This window comes from Poromitra crassiceps (assembly GCF_964638095.1).
Source record: "Poromitra crassiceps genome assembly, chromosome: 29".
NCBI lineage: Eukaryota > Metazoa > Chordata > Actinopteri > Beryciformes > Melamphaidae > Poromitra > Poromitra crassiceps.
In genome coordinates this window covers 16,045,660-16,062,947 of record NC_139641.1, presented here as the reverse complement: position 1 = coordinate 16,062,947, position 17,288 = coordinate 16,045,660, and the positions used below count along the sequence as shown (strand labels likewise).

Here is a 17,288-nt window from a genome sequence, read left to right as displayed (position 1 = left end):
AGGGACACACACACAGAGAGAGAGAGAGAGAGAGAGAGACACAGAGAGAGAGAGAGAGAGAGAGAGAGAGAGAGAGAGGGAGACAGATTCAAAGTAATGTTGTATGTGCACAGCGCTGTTGAACCCTAAGAGGCATTTCTCACATTGTTCCACACCATTACATTACAGCCACTATACCGTCTTCAGCAGAAGACCTTGAACCTGACCTTCTAGTGGTTAGGAGGCCATTCTGTCTGTATGGAAAAGGAAGGTGGACTTGATATTTTTCTCTGCTGGGTTTTAACAGGTTCTAACAGGTTGTGAAGAACAACCCTGGTCTCCTCTGGGAGGGAGGAGAGGCATGTGGGGTCAAGATGTTTGTGTTGGACTTCAACAAGAAACCCACAAACCGCACAGACCTCAGGCCCAGCGCTCACAAACAAACACAAAAACACATATCCAGTGATTAGGGTGAAGCATCTTATGACCGCAGAAAGACAATCCAAGTCTCAATCATACACTCATATCTCCTCTGTCTCCTCGTCTCCACGCCGTGTGTGCGGCGATCACAACAAACGAGACGGGGGAAATCAGGGGAAATCAAATGAAGCTTGAGGAGCACTTGATGTTAGATACACAATCTGGCTGCAGCTAACTGGTGAGAGAAACGACAAAACGATCTGTTAATCTGAAGAGCAGGCTGCGGCTAAGATCGGTGTGCAGCTGCTACGGTGTTACACACTGAGCAACACTAAAGGGTGCAACAACGGCGAACGACAACAACGGCTGGGGAAGACAGTCATGCCTGGCACAGACAGGGTCAAATGGGAAGACAAGAGGGCGGCTGTAGCTCAGGAGGTAGAGCGGGTCGTCCACTTAATCGCTTTGGATAAAAGAGGTCGGTGGTTCGATTCCCGGGTCCTCCACTCTGCAAGTCGAAGTGTCCTTGGGCAAGACACTGAACTAGGGTTGTCAAAAGCATCGATAGTATTGAAAAGTATTGATACTGAAAATTTGAATCGGATACAATACTCATTTTCAACAGGTATCGATAGTATCGAAAGTATCAATACTACAAAATTTAAATGGATACAATACTCATTTGCAACAGTTTTGATACTATCAGTGCTTTCTTTTAATGAAAAATGACAGATTTTTCCCTCCCTATCATTGGTGGGTATCTCTTGCTTCAACAAGCTAAACGTGTTCTGATAGGCTGGTGGCTAGATCAGGGCTAATCTGCTGTCTAAATTCAGTTTTATCAGGTCTAGATTATGGAGAAGTGTGCGTCTGTCCGTCCATCTGTCTTAACTTTATTTTTATGCCTCTTGATGTGTCATCAACCCCCCAATTCCCGTGGTATCGAAAATGGTATCGAGTATCGATATTTTCCTGGGTATCAGTATCGAAGTAGACATTCTAGTATCGTGACATCCCTACACTGAACCCCAAATTGCTCCCGTTGGTGTGCCAGCACCCTGCGTGGTAGCCTGCCGCCATCGGTGTGTGAATGGGTGAATGTACCTACTGACTGTAAAGCGCTTTGGATAAAAGCGCTATATAAATGCAGGCCATTTACCATTTACCATTTACAAGAGGGACCAGCAGACAAAGGAGAGGTAGGGGAGGCGCTGAAGAGGCCTTGAGATGTTGTGACAGCAGGCAGCTCTACAGGAACACCTACTAATTAGCAGACACATTCGTCTTCATCCTTGGTGACTAAATTGGCGGCTTGAACATTTAGAGAGGTGGATGGGGAGGCTCATCAACCATGATTGATAGGTGCTGCAGTCAGTCAGTGGTGATCTACAGTAGATGGTGGATGTGTGGCTGCACAGTGATTGATAGGTGCTGCAGTCAGTCAGTGGTGATACACAGTAGATGGTGGATGTGTGGCTGCACAGTGATTGATAGGTGCTGCAGTCAGTCAGTGGTGATCTACAGTAGATGGTGGATGTGTGGCTGCACAGTGATTGATAGGTGCTGCAGTCAGTCAGTGGTGATACACAGTAGATGGTGGATGTGTGGCTGCACAGTGATTGATAGGTGCTGCAGTCAGTCAGTGGTGATACACAGTAGATGGTGGATGTGTGGCTGCACAGTGATTGATAGGTGCTGCAGTCAGTCAGTGGTGATCTACAGTAGATGGTGGATGTGTGGCTGCACAGTGATTGATAGGTGCTGCAGTCAGTCAGTGGTGATACACAGTAGATGGTGGATGTGTGGCTGCACAGTGATTGATAGGTGCTGCAGTCAGTCAGTGGTGATCTACAGTAGATGGTGGATGTGTGGCTGCACAGTGATTGATAGGTGCTGCAGTCAGTCAGTGGTGATCTACAGTAGATGGTGGATGTGTGGCTGCACAGTGATTGATAGGTGCTGCAGTCAGTCAGTGGTGATACACAGTAGATGGTGGATGTGTGGCTGCACAGTGATTGATAGGTGCTGCAGTCAGTCAGTGGTGATCTACAGTAGATGGTGGATGTGTGGCTGCACAGTGATTGCAGCATGAGAGCGGGGAAATGCAGCTTTAGGTGGCGTGCAGACAGGACATGTGTATTTATCATGTCAAGAGCACCTCCACAGCGCACAAAACACAGCAGCGCACTGGGCGTTTTATGTGTGTGTTTTGTTTTGTTTTTCCCTTGCAGTCGTGCGCAGTACAGTTCAGGACACAGCGATCACACGGGACGGTAGCCAGCTAGTTTTGTCTGTTTGATGTAGAGATGCACCGATTCATCGGGATCGGAAATGGCCGATTTTCAGCTGATCGGCCGTGACCGGTGACCCGGTCAGTCTACATATCCGATTCTGTGTGCCGGTTGCCCCCCCCCCCCCCCCCCCCCCTTCTTTCACGTGATGTGCGCGCACAACCAAAGCACCGAGACAGCCACCACACCACACCACACACGCCAGCATATCCTCCTCAGTGTGGACATTTTTCACCGTCAGTGAAGAAGAGAAAGCTCACAGTTTGTCACACATGCAAGTCGAAAATAAGCCACGGAGGAACAACTGGCCGAGTCGCGCTCAGCTGGAGTCCAGTCTGAGCGGCTCGCTCACCTCCCTCTCTGCTCCCTCTCAAAGGTCAAAGGTAGTTTTGACCTCTCCCCTGCAGCACGGCCGCAGTGCACCACAGCCGGCTTGGCGAGGTGAATGTCAGCCTATTTGTTTCATATTGCGACGAACATAATAATAAAACGCATCGGACTCAGTGTTCAAGGTTTTCCGTGCGCGACGATTTCTCTTTTGCGGATGGCGGATTAAAAAAAACGCATACGAAATTTCGGACTCTGTGTTAGAGCTGTCACTTTTTATTCGAAATTCGAATTTAACTTCGAATGTGGGGGAGGGGGGGGCATGTTCGAATGTAATTGACCTGTTCGAATTATTAATTGTTTTTAACACGTTCACTGCCATTGACGAGTTGATACGTCAAAAAAAATCCAACGGTTGACTGCCAATGACGAGTTGATACGTCAAAAAAAAAAAAAAAAAAAATGTTGACGGTGGGACGTTGATCTAACCCTTTTACATCTCTTATATAAATATTGGAGCCGCCGAACGTGTACAACCCATTCCACCGACCCACTAAGTGGCGACAGTGCTGAGCACTAGAGACTCCAGACTAGAAAAAGCCGAGCCAAAACTGCAGGGGAACGCGCGATGAAACCATTCTCATACTGTAAAATGGATTGGCGAAAACGCTTTCGCTTTCGCGCTGATTGCTGGCGGTGGGGGATTGCAAATTTGCATAATAGATTATGGGTGCAACACACTTTGAAACACGCAGCATAAATAAGACCAGAATCGCAAAAGAAACCCCGTTTCTTGGGGTTTCTCAACCGAAACCCCAAGAAACGAGCGAGCCCATCCTCGCCCAGCGGCCGCCAGCAGACAGGAGCAGCAGCAGGAGCAGCAGCAGAAACGAGCTTGTGACACGCCCGCTGCAGCCAAGAAGAACACACACGGAGGGAGGAGTTTGAAGTAGAGGGGGGTTTCCTGCTGTTATGGAGGAAATTACTGTTCAAAACTATTGTTTAGATGTCTGACGTCTTACTGATGCCAAAAATGAATGGTTAAAGTGACTGTTCTATCGAATTTCACAAAAAGCTATTTATCTCAGCTTAAATTTTCAGACGCTGAAACCATGCTGTATTCAAGTGCTAATGCCTACATAACTACTAACTCTACAAACTAACTCTTTTAGACAGAGAAAGCACACATTCTATTAGTTCTTTTGAGATATTTTGTGTTCACAAAATCTTAGCAGAAAAGAATCCTCGGGTCTTGAAAGATGAGCCAGAATCCTCAAAAAAACCCTCTGGCAGAAGCTACCTACAGTAAAAAAAAAACGGCTGGCAGTGAATGTGTTAATTAAAAAAATGTGCCCGACGTGCCCCGATTATGCAGTCCGCGCCTGCCGGGAGCGGGGAGGAGCTGACTGACTGGACCATGAGGACAGCTGAGGATTTTTTTTTTATATTCTTTTAATATTTAATATTATATTATATATATTTATACGATGTAACCGGCAGGCGTGGACTGCATAATCGGGCACGTCGGGCCGATGCCCGGTGGCCTGGCCTGGCCTGCAAAAAAAATAAAAAATAAAAATAATTAACCAATTAACTTCAAATTCGAACATTTTGCGGGCAATTAAAGTTTGTTCGAACTTTATTTTGGGAAAAAGTGACAGCTCTATTCTGTGTGCAAACTCTAATATTCAGCTTGAATCGTCAACTCATAAACTCATTTCCTCTTCAGAACAGCCAAATCCACAACTGTGGAGTGGGCGTGGCTTCGAAGGTCTGGAGGAGCCAGGGCATAAACTCCTTGTCCATGGATAACATTTTGATGTTCTGTTGCACCGGTTTTCTTTTGGAAAAGTAAATGCATGATAGCTGTGATATACTGGAATAAAAAAAATGTATATTCATTGTATTTGCACAAAAAAAGAAAAGCTCTGTTCAGTAACCTGGAACACTTTTATTTTGAGATGTGTTTGAGTGAGATGGTCCTACCTCATGCAAATGATAAGAATTGTGACATGAATCTTAATTTTCTATTAAAGCAAAGTTACAAAAATGTTTGTGTAAGCTGTCAATTCTTAGAAAGAAAATCGGAATCGGCCAAAATCGATATCGGCAAGTCAGACTATTCAAAAATCGGAAATCGGAACCGGCCAAGAAAATCGCAATCGGTGCATCCCTAGTTTGATGTTGTTGAGTGTTCGCATTGTAAACATGAAAACCAGATTATTGCCAATTCTGGCAGCAGCGGAGGTTGAAGATCCCCCTGGCAGGAGAAGAGGTAGGAGGAGTGACAATGATGAGCAGCGCGCTTTTCCTCCAAATGTTCTTCAGCTTGAGACGCCCAGAGCGCTCTGCCAAAAAACACTAGCCGCCAAGAGCGCCTAAACGCCAGGTGCGGTCCTTGAAAGAGGAGGGCGCCTAGCGCCTCCTTACCATAGAGAATGAATTGCAGAAAGGCGCTGGCTTCTCAAATACACACGTCCGGTGTGCACGGCACCCTACAGAAGCACAATGCATTTTCATCCTTTCATCAGTCACTACAGATTGTCCAGAACAAAGCCGCCAGACTTGTTTTACATTGCCCCATAAGAACAAACACAGACAGCATGCACTGTAAACTCTCATGGTTAGCAGTTGAGAAAAGGCTTGCCTTAAGCACAGTCACATTCTTTAGCAACAGTAATAGTAGTAACCACCAAACCCCAATTCATTCACAGTCAAATTGTCAAATGCAGGAACATCCATAGTCACCTCACCAGAACAGCAGTTGACGACCAAATCATGTTACCTCGCCCTAAATCAAACGCCTTGAAAAAACAGTCATCTATCGTGCCATCAGTCATTGGAACAGCTGCCCCCATCACATACGTCAATCAAACAATAAGTCCTCTTTCAAATTCCATTTAAGAACACATTACTTAACAGCTGATCAATAGTCCAGCTGGTCACATTACTTAACAGCTGATCAATAGTCCAGCTGGTCACGAGCAACTCCATTTTGTATTCTCACAAATGTATGTACAATGTCACTTGTAACTTGTGACCCACCCAAAATGCAAATGTGTTATATTACACATACCTGATATATATTATGTATTATGATAACTTGTAAACATCACACAAATGTGATCGTATATATGTATATAAGACTTGTATTGTATCGCATTATTGTATTGTATTTGGACCCCAGGAAGATTAGCTGGTGCCACAAGCATCAGCTAATGGGGATCCTTTTTAAATAAATAAATAAATCAGGGCTACGTAAAGAGAGGACCTTCACACACAGACTTATTCAGACTGTGTCCGACCTTCACAGGTCCAGATCATTCGCCATGAAATGGGAGATATCTAAAACAGAGCATTTGATTTGAATAAAAGCAAAGAACACTATGATCTCAGACGTCATGGGACTTTTTCAAACGCACTGGACTGAAGAGGCTCCAGGGCCGCGGTGGCCTTCACTGCATTAAAACACCGTCTGCCATCTTTACTGGAGCATCAACAGTCTGCACTGCAGAGCACACTATGTGAAGAGTTTATGATTATTATTGAGAAAAAGAAAAGGAAAAAAAGTTGATCATTCAATGCTTCTAAAGTTCTAGATAACTTATCAACCAAGGGCAGACAGTAAGTTCTCCAACAGTCGGCGGTTGATACCTTATTTTGTATCAAAACACATCACTCATACCGCTTTCAGACAGACACGGTTCTGGTTCTGGCTCTGGCTCCGTTCTGGAGTCTCAGAACCTTGGTGCTTTCTGGCGAACCAGCCCGTGTTCACACCAGTTTAAGCGGAACCAAAGTGGGAGGACATTATTCGGTTATTCTTCAGTTTTTTAAGTTGATTAATTATTTGGTCTGGCGTTCGAGTGAACCCAGCCTTGGCCATCTCTTCCGCAAGTTCGGCATACGACTTGCTCTTTCTTGTACTGCTTTCTAGCTTTTCTTGAGATTCGGTAGATGCCCAAATCGCCACTAAACATTTGGTTTCCTCAGCAGACCACTGCAAATTATTTTTCTCCATGTTGTCACTGCCTTCTTCTCCTTCCTGCTCGTTTTCACAGCCTAGACTGAGACATGCCCACTGATGATGTCACGGTTCCCAAGGAAAAACCAACTATTTTTTGGTTCCACTGAGAACCAACTTTTCAGGTTCCGAACCAATTATTTTTTCGGTCTGAACGCGCCGACCGGTTCAAATTTGGGTTCGGGAACCGGAACCGGCACGGAGCCCTGCCGGTGTGAAAGCCCTAACAGTTATATAAAAGACACAGGTTATTCTGTCCAAAAGCTCCACCATCAAGTCACTGACCTCCAGCAGGAACTTCTCAGCCTCTGATGCCCTTCCTGAAGCGACACACTGGAAGGTGGCATTTTGCCCGGCGTTGACCTCTTCATCTCCTAGCCTGGAGAAGTGGGGCGCCTTATCTAAAGAGACAGAGGGCGAGAGAGAGAGAGAGAGAGAGAGAGGGGGGGGGGGGGGGGAGAGAGACAGAGGGAGAGAGAGAGAGAGAGAGGGGGGGTGGAGAGAGACATAGAGGGAGAGAGAGAGAGAGAGAGAGAGAGAGAGGGGTGGAGAGAGAGAGAGGGGGGAGGGTGGAGAGAGACCAAAATATTCCATTACCTGTCAAGCATTCACAGTGCCAGTCAGGCATACAAGCAACCTTTTTTATCTTCAAAAATACAAACAGGAATTTCATGCATTTCTGGATGAAAGATCAGCTGGCTATTCCAATCAGGGGTGGACTGGGATCATAATTCAGGCCAGGCATTAGATACCAAGCAGGCCAGGCCGAAAAATTTGGGCCGTTTGAAGCCCAATGTGGGTCGTTTGAAGCAAGATTTAGTGAATATAATGCATAATAGAAACATCAATATTGCCTAGATAACTGCAAGTATAATATGAAGAAGTAAAACCAAAAACATGCCTCTGTACAAACGCTTCACAGCAAACTTTATTTAAGGAAGAGTGATCAGATCGTGCATACTGCGTTATTCTCCACAGGCTTAAGAACTACACGTCATAACAATAATAATAATAATAAATATTGACATATTCTCACTTTCATCAAACATCTTCCTGTTTAAGCAAGCCCCTAACATTAAACACATGGTAGTGTGTTCTGCTCAAGCCCCAACCTTTGTTTATGAAAAATTAGGCCAACAATGGTTTTAGTCTCTATAGCCTATAGCCAAGTGTTGAGCAATGCAAAACTCAAGGCTAACTTCAGACTAACTAATAAAGTAATAAAACCACTAGTAAACCAGTAGGCGGCGCCTGGCCTGCTGTTCAGTGAGTGGCCTGACTGCGGGCACACACACACACACCATTGTTTTGGTTTTTTTGCACGCTAGGCCACCGGGCATCGGCCCGACGTGCAGTCCGCGCCTGATTCCAATGGTCTAATCTTTGTCCATTATTAACTGGATATCACTGACATTCACCTAGAGCAGACCTGGACATTATCCGGCCTGGGGGCCAGAACAGGCCCTCATATGGTTCTGCCTGGACCAGGAGGTCTAGAGCAGGGGTTCCTGAACTTAACAATGTCGCGGCCCACTTTGAAATCTGAAAATCTAATCACAACTCTGATCAACACACGAGACTAAGATGATGCATTTCCCTATATGTTTTTTTATATTATATATTTTTTATGTATTTAACAGAGCATGTGAACTGGGGCATAAGGAAAATTAATAATCCATCCACATACAAAAACATTTAGGCAAAATACCCAAAAGCAGATTGTCAACATTTTCTCCCCCCTGACTCATCACAAGTAATTTGTAATACAAATTGCCTCCTTGGAGGACATTCAAGTTTTCTACTACTACTACTACTACTACTACTACTACTACAGCAAGTATTTGCTGCATAACGCATTTGTTGAGACAAAATGTGATGATCAACAACAGAAGAAATCAATCCACAAGCTATTAATGCTAGGCTGTGAAAAATGCTACCTTAAGTCCCCCCTTCTGTAAAGGGGAGACTGGTGGGTACCCATTGAACTAATTTTCATTCAGATAAATTGAGCTGAGAGGTCAAGGGACCACTTTGAAATAGTTTTCCATCGCCCAAATTTAACCTATGTTTGGAGCGTTATTTAGCTATTCTGCTTGGTACCAATGGGTCTTCTAGTTTCTTCTCATAACAGGACCTCCACTGTAGCTTTAAAAAGGACCCTGCTAACAGCCATTTGATTGTCTGCGAAAATTGGAAGTGTTGGCGGACCACTCGCAGCCCACCTGCAGTACCTTCACAGCCCACTAGTCGGCCGCGGCACACAGTTTGGGAATCACTGGTCTCTAGACAAACCACATCATTTTACTGAAGCTAAAAAAAATCAAAATCAAATGAGATGACCTCAAGTTAATGTTTGGAGTGATTTTCAATAGAACACATGCTGAAGAATAAGACAGTGCATAGTATGTTTTCTATCATTTGTCTAGTGGTGAAATTAGAGGTTGCGGCATGACATTATTTGTTTGGCCCCCGGCAACAATCTGGGTTTCTCATGTGGCCCCCCCCCAGGAAAAAGAATTGCCCACCCCTGACCTAGAGCATAATACATTCATAGTTTTTCTCTGTGAAAATTTGAAATAGCATTATGCTAATTTTTTCTTTACCTTTCCTATAAAAAATACCTCAGTAACAAACAGCATCAGAACACCAGCGATCTATAGACGGTTTTCACCAGCTGCAACCCCACAGCACTTCCTTTTTCTCAGCTTCTTCTTCTGTGTTTTATGGCGGTTGGCATCCTTAAATGTCGCATTATTACCGCAACCTGAATTGTATCAGCTTCCCAGTGCTAACTATTTACAGTGTCACTTTCTCAGCTGTTCAGGTGAAAACACTGACCTAGCCTACTTCTATTTCTATTTGTTTATTTTTGCTATACGTTTAAATGTAAAGATAGGCCTATATATGCGTGCAATAACATACTGATAGTCAGCTTTACTCTGTAACATGTAGCTTTTATTAGCCTCTCAGGCTAGCTCCGGACCAGACAACGCTTCCTACTACCCAACGTGTGCACGTCTTTCTGACAGGGGTGGTTGGTTGTTATGGCAACTATCAACAACAACAACAACAACAACAACAACAACAACAACAACAACAACAACAACTACTACTACTAACTACTACAAGACATAAAGACCGAAATAGGCTACGTTGTTACTGTGTCTGTCGGAGACACGGACTAACGTTAAAGGAACACTCTGCCCATTTTCAACCAGCTTTGTATCATTAGAACAACCAGTGACATCACTGGTCCACACTAACTCAAATTAATAACTCATTAACTCAAATCAACTCTCAATAACTGTCAAACTAGATGAATAGTTTGACAGTTATTGAGAGTTGATTTGAGTTAATGAGTTATTAATTTGAGTTATTGTGGACCAGTGATGTCACTGGTCCACACTTTAACACTCAATAACTGTCAAATTAAATGACAGACTTCCAAACCGTTTACAGTTTTCTGATATACTACTGATGTTCTAATGATACAAAGCTGGTTGAAAATGGGCAGAGTGTTCCTTTAACATTTAATATGAGCCGAATATCAGCCTGCGCTCAGCGATGTATACAGGAAGTAAACCGGATATTCAGGTCAGGTGTGACGGTTGTTATTGTTGTCAAGTTAAAACCGTCTATAGAAGATCAACAGAATTAGGACTGCATCTGTGGAAGACAGGCTACAGATTTAGAACAAGCATTAAATCCCTCCACATTTTGGGCTAATAGCGTCCCAGCATGCTATGCGGCGCTGCCAGTGATGTGTGGGCGTCGCCCTTCTCACCCGACTCCTTGATTAACAAGTATAGCGCGGAGAGAAGCAGACCCCCTGCAGAGCCTGTCATCTGCAGGAAAACGAGCCGGGATAACCCAAGCTGTCAATCATAATGATTGACAGGAAGAAGCGGCACGACACAGACGGCGCAGACATTGAAACATCACGGAGAAAGCAAACGTTTAGGGGTCTCGGTTGTCACGTGTTTTAGCGCTGCTCTACATCGTGTTGCTATCCGACAGGGGGGGAGATGACAATTTGTCTGTCTTGTTCGTACATAGAGGGAGATCACTCGTTGTGCCCCACAGGTGGCCATGTTCCCTTTGAGTGAAGGTGAATTCATAATTCATAATTCATAATTCATACCTGAGAGCCAAAAATAAACAAACACATAAATGAGTGTGAATGAGAGATGGGGGGAAGTGGAAGAACATGCCCTAACAGTTGGCAAGAATTGCAGTGTTACACAGCTAAAAACGTGTCAGATCTTTATCCTCGGGACTCTTTAGCGTGATAAATATTTCATGTGACTGCAACACCGGTTTTCAGAGTCAAAGACTACGACTCGGGAGGATATAACTGAAATGTCAACGTGCGGTTTAAGCAGAATTCACAAGGAGGAACTCATTTGGCGTGTTCCCTTTCTGTGACACTTTGGCTTTGATTTTCCCCTCCTCCTCCTCCCTCCCTCCCTCCTCCTCCTCCTCCTCCTCCTCCGTGTGCTGCTGGCTGTCGAGCGAGGCGGGCCTGGCCCTCTGCCACATCACAGATGATAAGAGTCTTAATTATTTAATGGTCACGGTGGGAGCATGGTAGAAGATGCCATCTGTTGTCTCAAGGAGGAACACTGGGTGGTGCACGTATAGCGGTTAGAAGCGGGCCTCGCAATCAGGATTCTGGGCCAAAATATTTGACTGGTACTCTACAAAATAACCCTCCAACCGGAGGCGGAACTCGCCATCCTCGGCTGCTCGGAGTCCTCTCTGCTCCTCCCAACGGCCGTGCAGCAGTCTCTGACACAGGGGATGATGGTTGCCAAGAGACTAATTCTGAAGGAATGGAAGTCTTCCTCTCCACCTTCTTTTCAGCTGTGGCTGACAGACATGATCTCAGTTATACGTATGGAGAGACTCAGGTTCCAGAGGACAAATTCTTTAAGGACATTTGTTGTTATTTGGGAGCCGTTCCTGACCTATTTCGATCAGGCTAAAAGCAGTAATTGAGTTACTTTTGGATCCTTTGTACAGTATTTCTTTTTTATTTTATCGTTTTGTAAGCACATTTTCTATGACTGGTAGCACCATTTTGTAGCATTGTAATGTCGAATGTATGTATATATGTTTTTTCTTTTCTTTTCTTTTTCCTGTTCTTGTTTTGTTTTCTTTATGTTCTGAAAAAGTAAAATAAAATATATATAAAAAAAAAAAGTAGCGGGCCTCACAGCCGGCGTTCGCTTAACGAAATCGCCGGCGATGTCCTCTGTGACGTGGTCGTCCCTGAACGCTCGGCTGTCTCCTTCGTGATACTGTAACAACGAGGAATATATAAATATAAATCACTGGGAGGGGGAAAAAATATATCCTTCAAGCCTGTGTCAGTTATATAAGTCACTCCACAGCCGTGTGGACAATGGGTGTGGTTAAATTCGCTGTGAGCTGACAGAGCCCTTGTGCTGAGCAGAGGGAGTGTGTAAGGCCATGTTCACATTACAGGCAAATCTGATTTGCTGATAAAGTCATTAATCATCATTATCTTGATTGGTTTCCCAAATCTGATTTGGGAGCGTGTCCGCACTGCCACAAATCTGATTCTCAAGTCGGATCTGTGTGTCCAGACCATAAACAGCCTATCTGCATGGGTTGCTATGGTAACGACGTGGGCGTCAGTAAATACGTACGTTGGTGACGTGGTTTTCCTGCGCAGAAGCATTTGATGATGAGTTGCGAGTGACGTTCAAATCAGATTTGGTGGATCTGCGCGTCCGCACTGAAGTCACATCAGTCGAAAGCAGATTGGAAACTACGTCCATATGTGGTTTGGGACAAGTGACACAAATCAGACTTGGAGCGTCCAGACTCATAAAACCAATCTGGATAAAGTCATTAATAGGTCACTAAAGTTCACAAATCAGATTTGGCCTCCTAGTGTGAACATGGCCTAAGTGACGCTGAGAGACTAGTCAGGTTTCCATCCACCTGTTTTTATGCGAAATTTAAATTTGCTCATAAAAAAACTGAGCCTAATTCGCAAAAACCTCCAAATATTGCAAAAAGGTTTTCACGCTTGAGGGAGGTGGAAAAGTCGGGTGTATCGATAAAAGGAAAACGCGAAACGTGCGGTGGAAACGGATGAAGCGATATTCCGTTGTCTCTCCATTCAAAAACCACAGTTTGCCTTGATCACTGCAAAACATGACATGTTGTGTAGCCTCCACACAATAGGGCTACACACGGTAAATATAGGTAAATACGCAGCACAATACCCGCCGTGGTAAACAGAAGAAGACTGGGATATTAACTTTAAGGCGACTCACTTCTAGAATTGAATGAAATTGTATTCACTTACTATCTGCTCCGTGGATTATAACGTTATGCTTGCCGAGTCGCACCTGGTAATCCAGAAATGGCGTTATGGTACCTTTGTCTACTTGTAGATTATCAAGAAACTTTAAATGAATAACGTTAGATGTGTTTAACAGAGCTGTATATCGGGTCTAGCAGCTGATCAGCAGCTCAGACAGCCTCAAACACCAGGTGATTGACAGCTCTATAATTCGCAAAATAGCATGGATGGAAACGTGCATTATTTAGCATTTTCTTTTGCCGACTTTCTGAAAATTTGATTAAAAGTTGCGATACATTTGGATGGAAACCCAGCTACTTCGTTTAAAAACACGAGTTGAAATTCGCTTGGCCAAAGTCGATTTTTCGTTGAAATTCGTCCACCCCCCAAAAAAATAATAATTTGTGAGTCAAATTTGACATGGTCTCCCCTGATTCTAAGTATAGTTGAATCGCTTGGTTTGACCAAGTAAAACATTTTTTATAAGCATTCTACGCAAGGTCTATGGAAAAATGAATGGCGGATGAAATCCCATGGACAGGGAAGAGGGGGTGACTTTGGCACTCTTACTGTCATTAGGCAGCCAGACCTACGTTAGCCGTTAGCAACATTAGCATTAGCGTAGCGCCGAGATGGCTCGGGGGAACAGTAGACAGAATATCAGCTTTTCTTCAATAACAATAAAAAAACAATTTTCGACTTTCAATAATAAAAGTCGATCTTGATAATAAAAACTATTATTCGAAAATTCGAAGTGCCTGCCCCTTTGAAACGGTTTCCCCGAGCGACTCGTTTCCCAGACAGTTTTGTGAAAACAAACCATCTGGCAGCGTCAGGTTACAGGTTCGCTATGAAGAGAAAGCATTTTCTTAGAGGCATGAATCCTATTCATGAATGAATGAATGAATGAATCCTATTCATGTATGTGTGTATGATAGAGGAGTGCAAGAGTCCTCAGAGAGAAATCCATAAAAAAAGGAGTGATGTCATAGAAGAACCATTCCAAAAAGAACCTTTGAAGAACCCTTTATATTATATATTATAAATCAATATAAATTAAAGATATAAAATAGTTCTTAATTCATAGTTATTGGATGGTGGTATAGTATAGTATACATTGTGCACTTGGAAATGAGGCTATACACGTTAGGGGTGTCAAAAATAATCGATTATAAGATGCATCGCGATGCGGACGTGCACGATTCTGCATGGATTCACAAATGTCAAAAATTGATTATAAAATTATTATTTTTTATAATCAAATCAAATATAATGGAAGTACATGCAGTTGTTTATTTTAATTATGGATCATAATACAATGCAATTCCAAATGCACTTTTATTTTAAAAGTAGCCACACAGCGAGAAAAAAGAAAGTGAGAAAAAATAAATCATGTATTGGGGAAAAAAAGTGATGCATCGATTGAAGATGCATCGAGATGCATCGATAATCGTAATCGAATCGAATCGTAGCCCTCTGAATCGTAATCGAATGGAATCGTGAGGCCAGTGAAGATTCACAGCCCTAATACACACGCAAATAACCAAAAACACAATGCAGGCGTCTAAGAAAAGGAGTGCAGAAAATTGAAACGTTGGTCCTCTATGATGGCATCTCTCCAAACAAGTGTTTTGAGTGGCGGTTCACACAGCACACCTACACTGCCAACGTAGGAGTGAATCAGCCATTAATTTGTCTTTTGCTCATCCTATTTCATGCTACTTTTAAATATAACTCCTTTTCTCAACCACAACACTTTTCCTCCAGCACCTCTTTGTTCTAACAGCACCTCAGCTCAGAAGTGGCACTTACAGCAGGGATGGTTGAGCAGCATGATGTCATACTTTACAGCAGGGATCGTTAAGCAGCATGATGTCATACTTAACAGCAGGGATCGTTGAGCATGATGATGTCATACTTACAGCAGGGATAGTTGAGCAGCATGATGTCATCTATGGCGATGTAGCCTCGCCGCTCCCTGGACACGGTTGCCTCGATCAGGACCTGCACAAGTGAAATGAAATGTGAATAGATTATGAAGAGAGGTGTAAGAGGGGGTTGGAAGCCAGATTTAGAGGAATATCTAATTTTAAATGAACAGACTGAGCAGGTGTAACCATAAGGCTATTTTCCAAACTGCTCTCAGCCTCCTGGAAAGATCCATAATCACCAGACTAAGCACATTGCCACTGCCCAGGCTCAATGGACTTGACAAAAAAAGGGAGACCACACGTTTCAAAGCAATGTAACACAATGTTTATTTTGGCTGGTATTGCCTTTTCAGAAGGTAGAAATCTTTTCTCTTCCGTTAGTCTCATCTAGTGTCCTCTAGAGCAGCGGTTCCCAACCTTTTTTGTGCCAAGATAGATACATGGAAAAAAGTCACGGACCGGTTGTCAATTTTAATGGTTTTAGTTATATATATTTACTCACCAGGTGGCGACAAAGGGTAAATAACAGCCTTTTGTGTTGTACTGTATGTAGCCTATACAGTATTTATGTTTTTGTTTTAACTACAAACATAAATAAACGTCAACTTGAAACTATGTTTCAACTACCACACACAGCCTATAATATTATAGCCTATGTTTATTTAAAAAATATATATATATATATATTTTTTGCCTCTCAAAAATCTGAGGGGGCAATTGTCCCCTCAGTTACAATGGGCATGACTCTTCTGACAACAGCTAAAGCAGACACTTCTCCCCAACCCTCAATGCTCTGAAAATTTAAATAGACCGGCAAATTTCAAAAGAACTGGCTTTGTGAATTATGTTGCTCTTGTTTCTCCCCTTTAGTAGCTGCATTAATTACAAAGGAGATAATCTACATCGTTGCACATCAGAATCAGAATCAGAATCAGAATCAGAATCAGAATCACTTTTATTGCCACAGTATGCGAGTCACATAGGAGGAATTTGTCTTAGTGTATGTATGCAGCGTAGCGGTCACATCAATATACAGAGATAAGAAGTAGGAAGATAACTAATGGCAATCGCAAAGTTGCAAGTGCAATCAAATCCAGTAAATATATACAATATGTACATGAGTGGTGAAGTGTTCTGTGGATGATAAATATGAATTTACGTTGGATTTACATGAGATTTACAGACTGAGTTAAATTGACGTTAAATAGGCAGTGGATTTACATGAATTTACAGTCGGAGTTAAATAAGAGTTTACATTGAATGTACATGAAATTTACAGGCTAAGTTAAATAGGCATTAAATGTGCAGGGAATTTACATGAATTTACAGTCCCAGTTAGACAGGCATTAAATTAGATATGAGTTCTAGTTTTGGTGACTCAGTTGAGTTTAGGAGGAGGTGGGAGGAGGTAGGAGGAGGTGGGAGGAGGTGGGAGGAGGTAGGAGGAGGTGGGAGGAGGTGGGAGGAGGTAGGAGGAGGTGGGAGGAGGTAGGAGGAGGTAGGAGGAGGTGGGAGGAGGTAGGAGGAGGTAGGAGGAGGTGGGAGGAGGTAGGAGGAGGTAGGAGGAGGTGGGAGGAGGTAGGAGGAGGGAGGAGGTGGGAGGAGGTAGGAGGAGGTGGGAGGAGGTAGGAGGAGGTAGGGGGAGGTGGGAGGAGGTAGGAGGAGGTAGGAGGAGGTGGGAGGAGGTAGGAGGAGGTAGGAGGAGGTAGGAGGAGGTGGGAGGAGGTGCTCTTGTTTCTCCCCTTTAGTAGATGCATTAATTACAAAGGAGATAATCTCCACATCGTTGTTGCACATCTGCTGACCCAAAACCAGAGCAGCTAGCAGCGACACAAAGAGAGAAAATAAGGGGACACGTAGAGAAGCATAAAAATAGAGAGATGGATACGTTCTGCCTGCGGTCCATAGGGGCCTTGACAAATAACGGCTTTATCGGGGAAGTGCAATGTGTTGTCTGAGAGAGTCACGAGCCCCCATTC

At 43.6% G+C, this 17,288-nt stretch overlaps 1 protein-coding gene across 2 annotated transcripts in view; it reads right to left on the bottom strand.

Annotated features, from left to right (window-relative positions):
* The window catches only part of ptprub (protein tyrosine phosphatase receptor type Ub), a 372,529-nt gene that overhangs the window by 143,053 nt on the left and 212,188 nt on the right, over positions 1–17,288 (bottom strand). For both annotated transcript variants that reach the window (XM_083662513.1, XM_083662512.1), the window contains exons 4-5: positions 15,301–15,382; positions 7,327–7,442 (exon numbers count right to left, since the gene is read on the bottom strand). In XM_083662513.1, the coding sequence (XP_083518639.1) occupies positions 7,327–7,442; positions 15,301–15,382 (198 nt within the window). The remainder of the gene's footprint in view (positions 1–7,326; positions 7,443–15,300; positions 15,383–17,288) is intronic.